Raw genomic sequence first — 19,331 nt, 5'->3', positions numbered from 1 at the left:
CTTAACGATTTAATTAGATGCAATGACAAACATATTGAGAACTTTATCACATTATATCTCTTATTCTACAATAAATTAACAACTAATGTCTCTTGCTACCTACATTTTCTAATAGTGGTACCAAGGCTACATTCAGTCCTATATTGGCATAGCAAAATAATTCCTCTTATTACCAAACTTTTTTTTAGACTATGTGTTCTACCATATGAATTTCAGGACAGAATTTTTATCATACAATTAAAGTTACTCTTAGTTCTTTTTCTGTCAAGATTGTGAGTTCTGAAGATAACATTTTCATGAAACAAAAGCTAACCTGTGTTACACCAACCACGGGCCTCCAACACATGAATTTGGGCTGTACACTAGGCCCTTTGTGCGAAGATTGTGACTAGGCCCATCTTGAAACAATAAGGGCCCTTGACTTGCTAAAGTGAAGAGAAAACTCGATATTTGTTTGGGGGAGAATCTATCCTGCCATAAGAACTACAGTATAAATTTTTTTGGTACAAGCCATAAGATATTATTTAATATTTATAGGATTATTATTTGACAAATTGACAATAGAATTGACATGAATATAGAAGCATTGCAATATGTAGGGATCAGAATTTGAACTATCAACTATGTTAAAATTAATTTTACATTTTCAAAATTAATTTTGGCCTATTTAAAAAAATAGTTTTAATTGTTCAATGTAAAAAAAATTATGTTTTATTAACATTGATTCGTATTTCATATTAAAAAAGCATACAATTTTTAAGGATATATAAGTATATAAAAAATATAAAATAAAAATATTCACCTATGTACCAACATCAACATTTAAAAACAAAAAGTACTCTAAATTTAAAGTGACTATTTTATAAATATTACAAAAATAATAAAGAAAATAAAAATAACATTTTCTTAAAATTTCCATCCATTATTAATGTAAAAAGATCTTAAACTGAACTCCAAACCAAATTAAATTGACGGTGAAAAACATAAAAAATCTTAAAAATAACTCTTACTAGTTGGACAAATTCATTCTTGATAATTAAATCTTTTTTATTTACTTTTATAAATATAAAAAAAAAATGAAATTTTTTCCTGTACCTACCTGTAAATTACTAAATTCTCATAATCTTATCTGGACCGTTATTTGATTGTATCAACAACAATAACATTATCTGTTTGTGCTATTTGACAGTGAAGAACGGATAGAATCAGTAGAAGAGAGACATGAGTACTGCTGCTGCTTTTCTGATTCCAGTCTCCTCGCTACCCTCTCTCGCTTCTCCTTTCAAGGTATTTCCAATTCCATTATCGTTTCATAACATTCTCTCTATCTCTTCAATTCCACTATTATATTTCTATTTCTATTTCTAGGGAAATTTGAAAACCTTGGTAGCAAAACCATGTCTATGTCCATGTCTCAAAATTCAACGAACAAGACCCCGTGTTTCTGTCGTTATTAATAAGGCTGGTGTTTATGCTACTACCACCAAACCAGGCGGTGAAAATGTTCGGTTTAGGTTGGACAATTTAGGTCCTCAACCTGGTTCAAGAAAGAAAGCAAAGAGAAAGGGAAGAGGTATATCTGCAGGACAAGGAGCAAGTTGTGGTTTTGGAATGAGAGGGCAAAAATCGAGGTCCGGACCCGGTATTATGAGGGGTTTTGAAGGTGGTCAGATGCCGCTTTATCGACGTCTCCCCAAACTTAGAGGAATTGCAGGAGGTAGTATTTGTACATTTTCATGTTTTGTTGATTGATTCTAGTCCTTGAAATTGTAACTGTCTGTCAATTTAGTCCTTTAAATTTACGAAATAGAAACTTAGTCTCTTAAATTGAAATATATCAATCAATTTTGTAATGAAGTAGATTTGAGGCACTAAATTGACTGACTCTCACAATATTATGTCTTTGGTGTTTGTATTGACATGCTTTGCACGGTGTTTATTCTGATGTCTTGATGGTTTATTCGATTTGTTTGATGTCGATTAGATTAGGATACTTTAGGATCCTACTTTCATGGAGCGATCAAGAAAGATGCTACTTGTAGCAATGTTTAGATGAGCGTTGTGATTTCTGGATGCAGATTTGTTACATATACTTGCTGCATTCCTGCATAGATGTTGAATATATCTCTAATATGTTGGTTTTTGAAGAAATTGTAGTTTATTCACACTTTGTTAACATCTTCAAATGGTGATTCTTGTCTAGAGAGAATCTTGGCATTTTGGATTATACCAAGCTTTCAAAGTCTAAATATCTTTTCGTCGGCTCTTAGTATGGTGGACACCTTTACTAATTGTGTCATCCTATAACCTCAGATATTATAGTATATAGTTTTCCCACACCCTCCTATTTCATTCCATATATATGTTTCAAAAGCAAATATTCTATCATCAAATGTTTCTCTTCTCTTTCATTCTTCAGTGTATGATCCCTCTTAATTTGTTCAATAATGCATGTGCGTTGGAATCATTAAATGTCTCTTTGATGTTCCTTCTTTTCTTTATATAAAAAACACAATAAGGTATGCATGCGGGATTGCCAAAATATGTCAACGTAAATCTGGAGGATATTGAAAATGCTGGATTTGAAGAAGGGGAAGAGGTGTCTTTGGAGACACTGACGGAGAGACGTGTGATCAACCCATCAGGAAGAGAACGAAAACTTCCTTTGAAGGTACAGATTACTTGTTTGTTTCATGATATCTGAATTTCTTCCGTTATTTGCTGTCTTCCCTTTTTATTCATGATGCATAGATGTATAACGATGTTTCACTGTTAACAACAAATAAGGATGCTAAGTTTTCGCAGTATCCCAACTACCAAAATATACTTTTCATCTGAGGTCCCTTGTCTATCATGAGTTACTTTCTATTAACTCTTAGATGTTCTTCAGTTGAGTTCGGACATTTGTTTATGTGTGATATTTATGTTTATTCAAACTTTAATATTTTGGTGGATGTGTTTGTGGTTGGAAATTGTAAAGTTAGAATATAAGAAGTCCATTGATTGAAAGAGATATAGTTAGTTAGTGGGGGTTGGTATATTAGAGATGTTTGAAGAGGGAGTTCAAAGGTATAAGATGCTGAAACAATGTGGCTCAACTACACAACGGAGTCCGTGTTGGTATTGTGGTGGATGACATGATCACAGGTCATGGGAGAGCAAGAGCAGAAAGTGTACCGGCAGAGATGCTGGCAGAAACTACAAGCCGTATGGGAAATGGTTGATTGTGAAGAGTAGGGCTAAAGGCTGAGAAGAAAATGCTAGACCTGAGTTGTTTTCCTATTGTAATGAGTCTGAATCCTTTTAACGCATTTAAAGTGCAGAAGAGCATGAGAATGTTCCTGGGTACACCCTATTAATTTTTGGTACGAAAAACCATCAAGTCATAGTTATTCTATTTGTTGAGTTCCTGTTGGGGAAAATTACTACCTTAAGGTGGCAGGATAATCTCATTTTTTTCAAAGGTAACAGATACTGTTATTTCTATGGTTGTCAAAAAGTAGCAGGTGCAGGAGAGTCACAACTCACAAAGACAAAAAGTTATGTGCCACATTGAAAATTATCCCAGGAAAGTCATGTGGTTATGGACTTGGACCTTTTAAATACGTGCTGTTGGATGCTGGCCTAATTCATGACACAAGGATTTCTGAATATAAGACACAGAATGTTAACATCGTTCAAATTCAGACCCAATTTGTTGCTAAACAGCCCTGTAGCATGGACACTTTGGACCCAAAGGCTTGTATGGTGTTGATGTGTCAGTGTTAGTGGCGTGTCTGGTGTCTGTGTCAATGCTTCATAGCTAAACAAAAGGATGGATTGTGGGATTGCAATCATTACATTTTGATGAGGCTAGCCGCTGGAGCACGTGCGTTGATGCGGGGCATATGTATGAGAAAGATTTCCTTTATAATTCCTATATTAGGGTTGACCATGTAGATGCTGAACATTGCCACGTCATATTTGAGTTATGGAATACAGTCATAGAAGAGTTTTATGGTATAACTGAGAGTCAAAAGGGTAAACAACTACATCAAGTTAAAAGGGACTCGGATTCTCAACAAATTGTTATTGTACTGTAGCTATAGTGGGACTCTTTTGGTTTATTAATCTTGTTCACCTTAAGGATAATGTGAAACTTGGGCGGAGAGTATTGAAACGTCTGTAGTTAGTGGAAGGAGTTGAGTTAGTCTGTAGTTAATGGAGCTAGGATCAGAAGAGAAATTATGTGTGCAGTTTATATGTAGGAAAACAGGTGGAAAGGGAGAGATATCTTGATATTTTGAGCCAGTTGGGCCCGGATGAGCAAACCGTCCATAGTCGGGCCTCCTCCAACCAAATGAAAATTCTGTTAGACAAGGAGTGGAGGGATATAACAGTTTGACAGCTGTTGTGGGGTGATTGGGAGGATGAGGATTCTTGGAATCATGAGGGGAACGGGTATATGAAGTGTATGGGGAAAAAAGAGGTAGTTAGGACTTAGGATAGTTGTGAGATGGCTATCACCATAGGAGAGAGAAGTTTGCTTCTGTAATTTTCTTCTTTGTTCTATATTTTCTTCCTGTTTGTCCATTGTCATCAAGGCTAGTTCCTTGAAGTTTCCTTTCAATTTCTAGTGAAATTTTGGTGCCTATCATATCAGGCCCTTGGGCACTGGGAGGTTTGTAGACCCTTGAAATTATGCAATGCTGTAATCAAGGGAGAATTCCCTATATCTTCTGACAAAATACCAGTTTTATTGGAATATCTTTCTCCATTGTGTCATGAACATCATAAATCATGTATAGTTATGTATCTTAGCATTTGATTTTCTCAATTTAAAGACTTTATTTGGATTCTCAATCTTCTATTTCTTTTAACCAATCATCCTCAGTTGTCTTATGTTTTATCGACTGTCAGTTGAGTCTCTTTAAAATAGTCTTATGGTGACTTTTCAATCAAAAATTAGTTTCTGGTCTTTACTTCAGGAAGAAAATATCTGAAGTTTTTGATTGATTTCCTTTCTCCAGATCTTTACTATGTTATTTTGATTTCCTACATTACAAGGTGCTGGCCTTTTCCATGTCGTTATTCTGGAGGCCAAACACTAGAATCAATTTTTTTGTTAATAAATTGTCCATGGGGAGGGAGAAGTAAAGAGATACAATGAGATTCCTGTGACAATGCAGTATAATCATCAAATTATCATTTTCTAAAAAAAACTCCGCAATATTTTGGATATAAACTGCACTCTATAGAGTCTATACATTGATTTCAGTAAGCTTTTAAAAGTGAAAGATGTTGCTTGCAATGATTCTTTTTCTTAAGTTTTTGAGGTAATGCAATCCCACAAAACCATGTAATGATCTAGTTAGATTTTCGGGACTTACTCAAGTAACTCAACCCCACAAATATGACTTGTAAGACGAGGACTGTCCAAGTTTTATAAGCTTTATTTGGGTCGTATCTTTAAGCGGTGTGTGACATGAGCTTTTTTCAAATATAGCCCCCTCATGCGGTCATGCCCAAGGGCCAAGGCTATTGGGCTGGTTTATGAACAATATGGTTCGCCAGCAACACATTCAGGGTATACTCTGAAACCATTTAGAATTTAGGCCAAACTCAACCCACAAAATCGGTAAGGTAAGGATTACCCAAGCTTATAAGCTCTATTTGGGATGCCCACATTTGTCCATGCTCTAGATATTCAATCTTTCAATCCTGGATGTGATGGTAGGTGTTGAGATCCTACATCAACTAGAGAGAAAGTGTTAAGATAAGAAATTAATTCCATGAGATACTTCAAGATACTCCAACATGCAAAATATTATAAAGATATTTTCATATATTCTAATTCTAACATTAGTATTTGATTTCTAAAGGGATATTTAGTGGTTGAAAGTGTAGCATTCTCCAGATAATTACTGCACTACTAGTATCATCATGAATTTCGTTCGTTCAGTTTTATTGTGTTCATTATTTGTAAATGTATTCTACACTACCAAGTGGGAAAAGGCTTGGTGGTAGCTGTTATTATTGTCATTATCTGTAAGAGCTCTTCTGGTTTCCTGAGAAACACAGAAAAATCTTCACAAAAACAGTTTCAAACAACTTATACTTGTTAGCATTAAGCAAGGGTTTTGCTTCTGATTGACCATGAATTGCACTCAATTTGGTCAGGTCCACATTTTTCGTCACAATGGATCAAGAGCACGTATCAAATAATAAAAAATGAAATATGAGAATAATAGTTTGTTCATTTGTTGTGCTCTGGTTTCAGATTTTGGGTGATGGAGAACTAAGCAAGAAGTTAAAAATAATAGCCGGCGCCTTTTCAACAGCAGCAAAGGAGAAACTTGAGTCTGCTGGTTGTTCCCTCACCGTGCTACCTGGCCGTAAAAAATGGGTTAAGGCATCAGTTACCAAAAACAATGCTCGTGCTGATGAATACTTTGCCAAGAAGCGAGAAGCAGCTGCTTCTGAACCGGTCCCTGCTTAAATACGAAAACAATCATCATCATCATCAACAAAGTGATTTCTTCTTTAGGAATGTTTCATTTAGTTATTATGTTAATTGATGCATTAACTCCTTTTTGTATTTGATTAAAGTTTAATGTTGTATATCATATTACAGTTTGTTCAGCCATCAAAATATTTTGAAAAATAAAAAGCTTAAAAATATAGTCCTTTTTTGCATGTCAATATCAATTTGTGCTGGAAACCTTTGGTAGTAACGTGCTTAATTTTTTAATAAGGTAAAACTCCTTGTTTCTTTATCAGAAAAAGGTGTAATTAGTTAAAATATTTTGATGTTTCTTGTTCAAGTTAGATACCGAAAGTTTTTGGTTCGGTGCTTCTTTCCTGTTGAATGATGCTGATGCAAATTCTGTTCCAAACTTTGGACCCTTGCGTTAGTAAAAAAAACTACCTCCGTTCCGTCGCCGACTATGGCATAATGAGTACGTGTTGACAGTTGCAACATGATCATAGCTGTAAAGGACAAGAATAGATCTACAATTCCCTTTCTTTTTCTTGTCTTCTTTTGAATAAAAATCTAGCGCAACTAAAAAAACATTGGTGCTTGACAGTTGTTTTCTTAAAATAATTTGTTTTCCTATTCATGTTGTCTTTTTCACATCTTTTGATTGACTTTTGTTGCTTGACTAATTTACGCAATCAGCTGAAAGTGGAAGACCTTGGGAATTTTTCAAATTTGAAATTTGTTTGAAAATGTCAACAAAATGTATCAATTTCTCCGGTGTAAATCAAGTATCCTCCAACTGCAAAAGACTAATCTTGCAGATATTAATCTCTTGAGTCTTGTGGACGTTGTTGCATGCCGAAGCCAAATGACCTTAATTAAGTTAGAAGAGGTATCTGACATCTCATCTGAACTCTCTTGAATTAAAAAAAAAAAAGAAGTATCAATTTGATTTGAGATGTCAATTCATTCATGCCTTTAATATATGGGACTCAAAGCATGTGCAAGTAAACTACTAGTAGTATTATTATTCCGTCTAAGACACGCACTTGATTTTTGTACAAACTTGCATATGACTCCATGATGATTATGTAAACCAAACCACAAACAGGCATTGATTGAGCGTTTATAATGCTTCCCCCTTAGCACTAATTTTGGATTTATTCTAGTAGGTATTGTTTTAGAGCTATTGCCTAAAGCTAATGTGAAATTGCTCTTGTATTAATAGTAACTTTGGTTGGGGGACCAAAGTGTGTCAATCCTTACAACCAAAATTGTCCTTCTCACCGAATTGAAACCTAACTTCAACACCCTCAGCTACTTTTACAGATTTTAATGAAAGATGTTGGTTGAAAATGGATTACATACTCTCGCACAATCACTTCAGATCTCAACTATTTGCTTTTGATGGGATGGCCTACATTCTACCTTTGTAATTTAAACATGTTTTACACAATTGAAATAAAATTTCTTCTTGCGTGCTACGTGTTTTTTCGCGCATTCTTAAGATTTTGTATGTTCGTTACTTAAATCGAGAACTGAATCCGTTACTTAAGTAGAGAACCGCAGGGGATGTCAAATTTCTCATTTTTATAACGCTCGTCACTTAAATAGCAAAAGGATAAAAATGGAAATTAGAAAGGCACGCGAAGAAATACATAGCGTGTCAAAAGAAATTCCCGATCCAATCTTTGTTTTGTTTGACTACATAGAAAGAATCTTAGTCCATGTTGTTGATAAATGGTAAACCCACATCAAGAGGAATTTTTCAATTTCTTTTTTGTAAAAGAATAAATGCAGTAGACTATCTATCAATTATTTATATGTAAAGGGGGGGAATAGTTTGCAAAATCTGGACACGTATATGTAATTGAGAATATGATTGCACTTATTTACTCAGTGATGGAAATATAGTTTGTGTCCCCGCTTATTGGGAAGCATAGATGCAAGAAAAGATTCTTGTCTCATAGTATTTCATGCCTCATCATGCCTTTTCTCTTTGTAATTTAAATAAGATTCTTGATATATGGCAGTAGGTTCGGCCTACTGGTAAGCAGTTTGGGTAGTATACTATAGATTTTGGGTTCAATTATCAGCTCATTATAAAAAAAATAAAAAAAATATTCTTGATTACTCCTCTCTCCGACCTTATTTATAAACAAAAAGTAACTTTTGTTTATAAATAAGATCGGGGGAGTAACTTTTGCACACAAAAACCACAATGTTAGAGATTGGTGCATCGGATCCTTGGCAAATCGCAGCAAAGACATCAACCATAATTCCATAAACAATAATGTATATGTTATTCAAAAAATAAAAAATAAAAATTCAGTCAACCATTGATCTTATGATTTGGAGCGATCATAGAATGTGATGGGACGTCGAACAACAAACAGTCAAAATTGAAATTAATAATGGATACTACAAACACTCTAACGCTCATGTTAATATTAGAACATGAAATGATAGTTTTAGGATCATAATGATATACCTCATGTGATTGGGGCGTGTTTGTTTATATGGGCGTTGTGTTAGAGTGTTGGAATATTGACGAGTGGAGTCGTTAAATCGACGCTCATCAATGTCGAGATGATACAACTTAATTAGCGGGTGTTATGATTTGACATGTGGTTATGAGTTGCAAATAACAGCTTGTTTGAGCATACCAAATCCAGGACCTTGTGTCAGTCCATACCTACGATTTGCTAGGTTCAAATTGAGCGTAACTTAAAATGTGTTTGGTGGTGTAGCATCTTTTGATCTTAGGTGGTGATACAAAAAGTTGGGTGTTCGCGGTGCGGTTTGGTTCGATTTTGAGCATAAAAGTTATCCTAACCGCAAGATAAAAATGTATGTGGTTTGGTTTGGTTTGGTTTGGTTGATTTTTAAAAAGTCATTCAAACCAAACCAATGCGGTTTGGATTGGTTCGGTTGGTGCGGTTTATAGCATAACGTTTTAGTACCGAACAATTTTAGAAATCCAAAAAAAAATTGAAATTCCAAAATAACATTGTAGTACCAATAAAAATTGTTTATTGATCCCAAATAACATTATAGTATGTTACAATTTTAAATATCCATAAAAATAACTTGAATTTCCAAAATAACATCGCAACACCGATAAAAGTTGTTTATCTAAAATAACATTACAACACCAAAATAACATTACAGTACAAAAAATAAAAACAACTTGAAGTTCTATTAATTTGGTCGACTGACTTGGTAATTGGGCTATATATATTTGAATATAAATATATAATAGTAACTTAATTCGGTTTTTGCGGTATCCGTAGTTTTTACGGTTTGCGGTTCAGTAAAAAAGTCATCCAAATACATCCAAACCAAATGCGGTTTTTGTGATTTTCAATTTGATTTGATTCGGTTTACGATTTTATTTTTGTATTGATTCGGATATGATCACTTCATGACAAAAAGAACTTGAGATGGAGAATGAGTATAAGAAGATTCTCATGCTAGAAGTGAATTTCAACCGTTATTGACCTCAATAATCTCATCTAAATCAATGGTCAAATTATAAAAGTCTTTTTGCAAATATTAGTCTAAAATATATGATACCCAATTAATAGCTTGGATTATTTATTCTTTACAGTATGTTTTTATCTAAATAAATTCTCCCAACGATAAGAAAATTGAAAGGCAATATATTTTAAAATCATTAAGAAAAGTTAAAAATTATCTGATTTTATAAATAAAAAAGGTCATGCTAACATGTGCTCTAAACATACTTCAAATAGTAATTTTATCTTGAAAACAACAATGTTTGACTTTTAAGAATATGGAATGCATAAATTCTAATATCAAATTTCTTTTAATAGTACACTGACAAGTGTCCCAAGGGCACATGTTAGTTTTTCCCATAAAAAAAAGCAACACACTCTCTAATACACATTTTAACATATTCTTTTATCGGTTAAAATTTATATACATCTCATAAAACAAGTGATCTTACTTTCTTTTTTTTTTTAAAAAAGCAAAAAGAATTATAGTAGGTTGATGGCCAAAGAACCGTCATTGAGCAACAATCAATCTACTAGAGGGTGGTTTGTATCTGCAGGCGCTCCGAAGCTTAAGTCAGTAAAGAGCTCAAGAGATACAAGTTTAAGCTAAGAGTGAGAATGAGAATTGAAACCTGACCCTCATGTAGAGGAGGGTATTTATAAGCCCCAGCGGCGGGTCAAAGGTCTCCTTAATGGGGCGTGTTGAGCAGCCCATTAAAAGTGATTGGCAGGATTTCTCCGTAGATGGAGGAAAAGACAGTTATTTTGCCCTCATACTGTATGAATTGTTTCATGTATTGGGCGTAACGGATAAGCTCGAGGAAACTCGCGTTCAAGTGGTGAGGAGCACGTGGACAACTTGTTGTGCTGATGTGGACGAGGATAACTCATCTTATTGGATTGTCCGAACTGTAGTGGATTTGGACCAGTTCTAGGCCGAGTCCAGAACAATAAGCATTAAAGTCAGTTTAAAAAATAAGCATTAAAGTCAATTTAATTTTTCTGAAACGTTCAAGAATAGTAAGTAGGGCCGAGCCGGCCCAGCCCGCATCAGTAGCATTTCAGAATTTGCCGACCTTTATTACAAATCCAAAACTCCAAGAGATTGCCACGTGTAAGTGTTTCAAATGAAACATTGTTAGTTAAGTCCTTCGTATAGAGAGGTACGCTCCACACCATACAATACAACTAGAGAATTTTTTTTCAAACTGCACCTGTCAAAAGTCAAATACACCAAAACATCCTACCTGAGGAAAAATTAACCGAAATGCCCTAGTGCTTTTTTGTGAGTGGGACGCGCCATCCATAGGTTAGTGACCCTAGGAAGGACGCGCCATCCCCACATTAGTGTCCTAATGAAGGACGCGCCATCCACAGCTTAGCGTCCTTAGTTTGTTTTTTTTTTTTTTTCATTTTCGTTTTTGAAGGTAAGTGGGTAGGGTTTTGGAAGGGTTATAAGGGTTTTGAGGGTTAAGGGTTAGGAGGGTTTTGAGGGTTAAGGGTTAGATGGGGTTTTGAGGGTTAGGGTTTAGGGTTTTTTTTTTTTTTAAAGAAATTATTGAAAAAAATTATACAAAAATTATATTAATTAATATAAACACACTACAACAATTTTTTTTTTTTTTTGACATTTTGTATTTGTAGGGTTTTTAAGGGTTTTAGTTTTTTTTTTATTATATATATGTTTCTATTTTACTTGTTTATCAACAAAACAAAATCGTGCAATAATAATATTTAATATTATTTTTTACAATACAATACAAAAAAATTGCAAATTAATTGGAATTTGGACAATTCCTACGATCATGGCCCGACACCCTACATAAAGCACACTTATTCAAAGTTTCGATCTCGTCGTCCATTTCCGTCCTAATGCGCGTACTTTTCGGACGACCTCTCTTACATCTTTTCATTGCTGGGTCGGGGCAAAGTCGACGGCCATAATATTGGGGCCAATATGATTGGTCTTGAATTCCCGGGAAGGTGTTATTGTATACACAAAATACACTTGCAACTTTGTACACGTCATGTATATGAACTTGATAAGCTTGTGCAGCATGGGAGCATGCAGCAATAACATGCGAACAAGGCAAATGTAAAGCTTGAAATTCTCCACAATCACAGCAGCTTTCACCCAACTTGAGCAGAAATCGACCCATTGGTCGACCCTCGTTGTGATTGACAGTTTCCATTACCCTGAAAGTTTGATTGAGTCGATCAAAAGCAATGACTTGATGTGAGTTTGCTTTATGCATTGCTTCTTTAATCCGTTTCTGACAAGCTTCTGAATATTGTTGTCCAGATTGCAACACAGCTGCTGATTCAGTGGCTCTTCTTTGACAAGCTTCTGAATATTTTTGTATTGTATTGTAAAAAAATAATATTAAATACGATTTTTCCTCAAAATCTTTTGTTTTCTATTTACTTCTAATTTTTGTTTTGTTGATAAACAAGTAAAATAGAAACATATATATAATAAAAAAAAAAAACTAAAACCCTTAAAAACCCTACAAATACAAAATGTCAAAAAAAAAAAAAATTTGTTGTAGTGTGTTTATATTAATTAATATAATTTTTGTATAATTTTTTTCAATAATTTCTTTAAAAAAAAAAAAACCCTAAACCCTAACCCTCAAAACCCCATCTAACCCTTAACCCTCAAAACCCTCCTAACCCTTAACCCTCAAAACCCTTCTAACCCTTCCAAAACCCTACACCCTTACCTTCTAAAACGAAAATGAAAAAAAAAAAAAAACCAACTCAGGACGCCGCCTTGGGGATGGCGCGTCCTTCATAAGGTCGCTGACCCCCCGTTGGCGCGTCCTTCATTACAACACTAAGCTGGGGATGGCGCGTCCCCCTCACAAAAAAGCACTAGGGCATTTCGGTTAATTTTTCCTCAGGTAGGATGTTTTGGTGTATTTGACTTATGACAGGAGCACTTTGAAAAAAAATTCTACAACTAGACTCATTCTCTCAACGGATCCTTCATATTTCAGATCTTTCTCCCTTACACATCACATTATTAAATTAAAAATACTTTAACTTATGTTTATTAAATACTAATAAATTCTGAATCATAGTCACGTTAACACCACATGACTTTGTAACAGTATTATCATGTTTAGTTTATTTATTTACCTTGCGAGTTGGGTTCTCGTGGGTGCGAAAATCGATGTGATTTACGCGGGAGGCACCGCCCGCATGAATTAACCATACAAAACTAAAAATATCTTCACAAAATATTTAATATTATTAAATTAAATATCATATATTAAAATAATATTTAATTAACCACATAAATATAAAGCAACAAGTGTAGTTGGAACCCAACTTTGCAGTTCCACCTGCACCCTCTTCATTTTCTTCTATCTCCACAACCACATCCTCTCTTTACTTTACTTTCTTCATTTCATTCAATTCAATTTTCTCTTCAACAATACCTCTCTGTACAGTAATTTAATTCATCTCAAATCTCACAGGTACTTCTACTATTAGAATTACAAAATCTATCAACAAATTTTTCATAACCGTTTTTAACAGTTTCTATTTTCAATTTCAACTTAAAATTAATTAATACTAATATTTCCAGATCCGTTTCACCTAAAGCTGAATTTCAGAATTTAGTTTTATTTGTTATGTATATGTTCATTTTCGCGGTGTAATTTGTTTTTTTTATGGTATATTTTTTTTGTTTGATGTGTAGTTTAATTTTTGGTTAATAACGAAAAACGATAATTATTAAGGTGATTAGAGTTAGGCGTTTAGAAAATTTATAAAACGTGATTTTAATTTATTTAGTTGTTTTTTGAATTTGTCTAGATCTAATCTTTGAGTTGTTACAATATTTTATGCACGTTTCCGATCTATAAGAATATAATATGCTTAAATAGATTTAAACGCGTGATTTTCTTAACTTCATTTTTTTGTTATCGAAGTTTTGTTTCTGAACTTAAATAAATCGATCTCGTTTCTGAATTTTGGTTTTGTTATATGTTTCTGTGGATGAACAGATTTTAATTTTGATATATATAAATTTAGAAAAGAAATTCGAAGAAGATGAACGGTAGAGATTCTGTTGTTTGCCCTAAGCCCCGCCGTGTCGGACTCTTCAACTTTGCCGTTAACGACCAACCGAGCAGAGCTTTCCGGTGGCATCTCAGGTGAATTTTAATTTTCTCTCTCTGTTTTTCTTCTTTTATCTTTTGCTTTTGTTTTGGTTTATTTTTATTAATGAATTTTTCATAATTCTTTTTGTTTTTCTTCTCTTCTTCAGCTGCCAAGTTGAACCGTGTGATTCGAACTCATCTGGGTCAAATCCCTTGGATACCATTCTCACCAAGGTGAATAGCTTCTCTACTTTTTTCATTAGTTGTTAATTTGTTATAGATTATGTGATTTTAGGTTGAAATTAGAATCATTGATTAATTAATGTTGATGAAGCTTTTGTTGTTCTGCGTTTGGTTGAATTGTTTTCTCATTTGGTGTTAATATTAACTTGTTATATAAGGCTATGATTATTTTGTGTTTAAATTTGAATAATTAATAATTAATTGATTAATTACTGTTGAATTTTGTACTTTGTTGAACTGTTTTGTGTTGTGTTGATTTGCAGGATGTTAATTGTGATATGGAGCAATTATCGTCGCCGCCCCCATTTTTCTGTGGGTCGCCGCCGAGTAGAGTATCTAACCCTCTAATTCAAGATGCTAGATTTGGGGATGAGAATTTTTCTCCTCTTTCGCCGTCTTCTTGGGTGGTGATCCCCACCCAATCCGGTCTGCCGCCGTCTCCCTCGTCCTCTGGAAGGAAGGGAGGATGTGTTCGGGCCAATTTTGGAAACAATCCGGCAGTGAGAGTTGAAGGATTCGATTGCCTGGACAGGGACAGGCGAAATTGCAGCATCCCTGCACTGGCTTAGAACAACAAACAGCAGTACACACATATTTTGACACTAGAATTTCAGTTTACTACAGAAATATAACAACCACCACACACAAGAGCCACCGGAAATGAATTTTGGATGTCCGAGTCTGAAGAGGAAAAGAGTTAAAATTTTATCTTGTGACTTGTTTGTAGATATGTTGAGTTAATCAAGTCAGTGTCAGTGTATCATGTAAATGTCAATAGTGTCTCTTGTTTAGGAATACAGTATATAATCCAACTAAATAATGAGGTTAAGGTTGCTTATTGAGGATCAATTTGGATGTTAGATACCCTTTTCTTGTACCAAGTGTCTTCAAAATCATTCTCTTGTTTGTATGTAAAAAGAGTCATTAGAGGATGAGTCTTTGAATTTCTTTTATGGGTCTTTGAATTGTAATTGTAACTACCGGCTTAAGAAGGAAAATATGTACAAAAATGGATTTAGAAATGTGATCAGCATGAGAAGAAAAGTCTTTCGTGTGTAAAAATATTGATCTGGGTTGTACTTTTTTGTTGTTGAGATTCTTCATTACTTGTTTGTGGTATGACGGTTCTTTTTTTATCATGTTCTCTTCTCACGTGGGCCTTGATGGGCTTTAGCTTACGCTTGACGCAAAATTTAGGCTCTGTAGAGTCATGGGACTTTGGGAATCTATAGAAATAGAATCATGGGACTTTGGGAATAAGAGGGCGCTTACTTTAGTTTTGAACTTTTTCCTGCCTTGACAACAACGCAAGAAGAATTCCTTGCCGGTCCACTCTAATTGAAGTGTGTTTAGTTTGAGGGAAAGAGAGGAAAAGAAAAACATGAAAATTAACATATGAACTTCAACTAAATTTTAGTACTGTAAGTTTATTCATTTTTTTCTTTTTCTTTTTTCCGCTTAAATCAAACAGTCCTCGTGTTCAATGTTTTCGTTGGTAATTGTTCTTTTTTCTGTATCCCGTCTCAAATATAAACAAATAAAGTAATGTATTCTCTTTTTATGGTGAAGGTTCAATCCAACAAGAAGAGTGTTGTTAGCATCTTTCTACAACAGTAATCGTTCTCCACTTTGTTGTCCTTGAATTCAATTTATGGTGAAGGTTCAAATATGTGTTCGAAGGAATTGTTGATAGTCCAATACGTGTTCCTTGAATTCAATTCATGGTGAAGGAATTGTTGATAGTCCATATTGCTTCCGAAAACACCTTTGTCTACTACTAACTCGTTAATGGCTTTCATCTCCCTGTCACATGTTTTCTTTTCTTCACTTTCTGTTGGCGCAGCAGAAGCAAGAGTTTGCTTGGTTCAGAGGATGCACGGTTCAGAGGATGTGTTGCCTCTGACTCTGTTGCACTTCAGAGGATGGTTGCAGGCAAGCTCAGCAGGCACGCAGGCTTGACTGTGGGCAAACTAGCAGTTTTGCAGAAACTGCTATATACAAGATGAACACGTTTCTTGATGAATTGATTAACAACTGAACATGAAAGACTTAGGGAAAATAGAGATTTTATTCATCCTTAATGGGCCAGAAAATTGAATTGATTTTTTTGCAATATAATGCACTAGTTGCACTTTATATAGGGTGGCTTATGCAACAAGCCAGCTCATCCCTTAGGCCTAAACTAATTCCCTAACTACTTAGTTAGTTACTAACAAACTTTAACTAACAAGTTGTTGTAACTAACTCTAACAACACCTAAAAACAAATTTCAAGATGAATTAACCACTTTCTTAACACTCCTCCTTAATTCATGCTTGAATTGCAAACAACCAGTCCTAAGCTCCTCCTTAAAAACTCAAACCTGTCAAGCTTCACAGCCTTTGTAAAACCATCTGCAAGCTGTACTTCAGTTGGACAATACTGCACTTCAATCATTCCATTTGTCACTTGTTCCCTAATGAAATGAAATCTGGTAGCAATGTGCTTGCTCCTGCCATGTGAAATTGGATTTTTAGCAAGACTTATAGCAGACTTGTTATCAATCCTTAGGATTAGAGGCTTCACTGGTTCACACTTGATTTCTATCATCACTGAATTCAACCAAATTGCTTGACATGCTGCAAAGGTGCCTGCTATATACTCAGCTTCACAAGATGAGAGAGCAGTCACAGCTTGTTTCTTTGTACACCAAGAGATTGCAGCATTATTGAACTTGAAAACATACCCTGATGTGCTCCTCCTATCAGTTATGTCTCCACACCAATCACTATCAGAATACCCTATCAAAGTACTCCCTGCACTATTTGTACCAATAGGGAATAGCAAGCCAATTTCCAAAGTACCTTTGAGGTATCTGAGGATTCTCTTAGCAGCTATCATGTGTGACTTCCTTGGATCATGCATAAATCTGCTGATAACACTCACAGCATAGCATATATCAGGCCTACTGTTGCACACATACCTCAATGAGCCAACTATTTGTCTGAACACAGTTGGATCAACCTTCTCTTCATCTGAGCACTCATCAATTTTTGTATTTGTTTCTGATGGATTTGATAATGGATTGCAGCTTTCCATTTCAAATTTTTCAAGCAATTCACCAATATACTTCTGCTGGTGCATTACTATACCATCTCCTCTTCTCATAAATTCCATTCCTAGAAAGAATGAAAGTTCACCAAGATCAGACATTTCAAATTCACCTTTGAGCTTATCTTTCACCTTTGCAATTTCTGCAATTCTACTTCCAGTTATGAGCAAGTCATCAACATACAAGCAGATTATGACTATATCTTCATCTTTAGGGCAATGTACATATACACCAAACTCAACAGCACACTTTTTAAACCCTATCTGAATCAGAAAGTCATCAATCCTTTTGTTCCATGCTCTAGGAGCCTGTTTCAAGCCATATAGTGCCTTATACAGCTTATACACCATTGATTCTTTTCCTTTTATTTCAAAACCTGGAGGCTGTGACACATACACTTCCTCATCAAGAGGACCATTCAGAAATGCTGATTTCACATCCAGGTGGTATAGGCTCCATTTGTTCTTACAGGCCAATGCTACAACCAACCTCACAGTCTCTATTCTAGCAACTGGTGCAAACACTTCATTGTAGTCAATTCCATGTTTCTGTAAGAATCCTCTAGCAACTAACCTTGCTTTATGCTTTGAAATTGTGCCATCAGGGTTCAATTTCACTTTGAACACCCATTTCACATCAATCTTCTTTTTCTTGTCTGGCAAGTCAACTAGCTTCCAGGTCTGGTTTTTCTCAATTGACCTCAGCTCTTCTTCCATTGCCTTCTTCCACACATTACTTTTCAAAGCATCTCTGTAGTTCAATGGTTCAGAATCAGCTAGTAATGCAAAGTGAATGAGATCACCCTCATCATTCACTGCATTGTCTTGAGTAACTTCACAATCATTCAATCTAGCTGGTACACGTTTGGTTCTTTGAGTCCTTGCAATCATATGAATTCTATCATCATCATCACTTGATAAATTCATATTACCATCACTATCAGTACCTTGATTCTGAATAGTTTCAGCAGCAGGTTCACCTTCATCACCTCCATCAGATTCATCACTTGAACTTGGATAGATGAAAGTTGACTGCAATTCACTATTGTACACTGGTTCCTTCTCCCATTTCCATTTCTCTTCTTCATTCACAATTACATCTCTGCTAATGTGAACCTTCTGAGTAACTGGATTGTATAGCTTGTAGGCACCAGTTGGATGATATCCTATGAGTATCATTATTTCACTTTTATCCTCAAGTTTGGTTCTTCTAGCATCTGGTACATGCTTATAGCATAATGAGCCAAAAACCTTGAGGTGTTTCACACTTGGCTTCCTCCCACACCAAGCTTCCTCTGGCACAACTTTCAGTTTCTTAGTAGGACATTTGTTCAGAATGTAGGCTGCAGTAAGTACTGCTTCACCCCAGAACTTGTGTGGCAAATTCTTCTGCTTAATCATGCTCCTTGCCATATCTAACAATGTTCTGTTTCTTCTTTCAGCTAGTCCATTGTGCTGTGGTGTGTATGGAGCAGTAACTTCATGTGTAATGCCTTGATTAGTACAGAAGTTCTCAAACTCTCTTGAGGTATACTCTCCACCACCATCTGTTCTCAAGATCTTAATTGATTTCTCACTTTCTTTTTCAATCAAGACTTTAAACTTCTTAAACACTTCTAAAGCTTCACTCTTTAGCTTCAAAGTGTATAACCAGATCATTCTGCTATATTCATCAACAAATGTAATGAAATACTTGCTTCCCCCTAATGAAGCAACTTCAAATGGACCACAGATGTCACTATGAATCACTTGCAATACACCACTAGCTCTCTTGGGCATTTCAGCTACAAAAGGTTTTCTACTGTGCTTACTCTTCACACATATCTCACATATGGACTTCTTAGTCTTAAACTTAGGCAGGCCATACACCAATTCCTTAGAATTTAAATCACTGAGGCTTCTATAGTTCAA

General features: G+C 35.0%; 3 protein-coding genes across 5 annotated transcripts; 2 read left to right on the top strand and 1 right to left on the bottom strand.

Moving 5' to 3' along the window:
- Positions 1-1,131: 1,131 nt before the first annotated feature.
- LOC123900527 (50S ribosomal protein L15, chloroplastic) lies at positions 1,132-6,681 on the top strand. The gene is made up of 4 exons (XM_045951518.1): positions 1,132-1,287; positions 1,369-1,717; positions 2,520-2,671; positions 6,260-6,681. The coding sequence occupies exons 1-4, from the start codon at positions 1,222-1,224 to the stop codon at positions 6,476-6,478; spliced, it is 786 nt and encodes a 261-aa protein (XP_045807474.1). The 5' UTR covers positions 1,132-1,221; the 3' UTR covers positions 6,479-6,681.
- Positions 6,682-11,753: 5,072 nt separating this feature from the next.
- LOC123911231 lies at positions 11,754-12,233 on the bottom strand. The gene has a single exon (XM_045962607.1). The coding sequence runs from the start codon at positions 12,231-12,233 to the stop codon at positions 11,754-11,756; it is 480 nt and encodes a 159-aa protein (XP_045818563.1).
- A 1,042-nt stretch (positions 12,234-13,275) lies between these two features.
- LOC123900491 lies at positions 13,276-15,392 on the top strand. Of its 3 annotated transcripts, none has more exons than XM_045951516.1 (4): positions 13,276-13,460; positions 14,020-14,141; positions 14,255-14,321; positions 14,594-15,392. In XM_045951516.1, the coding sequence occupies exons 2-4, from the start codon at positions 14,038-14,040 to the stop codon at positions 14,897-14,899; spliced, it is 477 nt and encodes a 158-aa protein (XP_045807472.1). In that variant the 5' UTR covers positions 13,276-13,460; positions 14,020-14,037; the 3' UTR covers positions 14,900-15,392. The 3 variants fall into 3 exon arrangements, with proteins under 3 accessions (XP_045807472.1, XP_045807471.1, XP_045807473.1); XM_045951515.1 differs by having other exon boundaries at positions 13,284-13,460; positions 13,992-14,141; XM_045951517.1 differs by having other exon boundaries at positions 13,296-13,460; positions 14,012-14,141.
- The last annotated feature ends 3,939 nt before the right edge of the window (positions 15,393-19,331 follow it).

Source organism: Trifolium pratense, linkage group LG1 (assembly GCF_020283565.1).
Source record: "Trifolium pratense cultivar HEN17-A07 linkage group LG1, ARS_RC_1.1, whole genome shotgun sequence".
NCBI lineage: Eukaryota > Viridiplantae > Streptophyta > Magnoliopsida > Fabales > Fabaceae > Trifolium > Trifolium pratense.
Note: the sequence above shows the minus strand (reverse complement) of the source record. Positions and strands in the feature narration are given on the sequence as shown.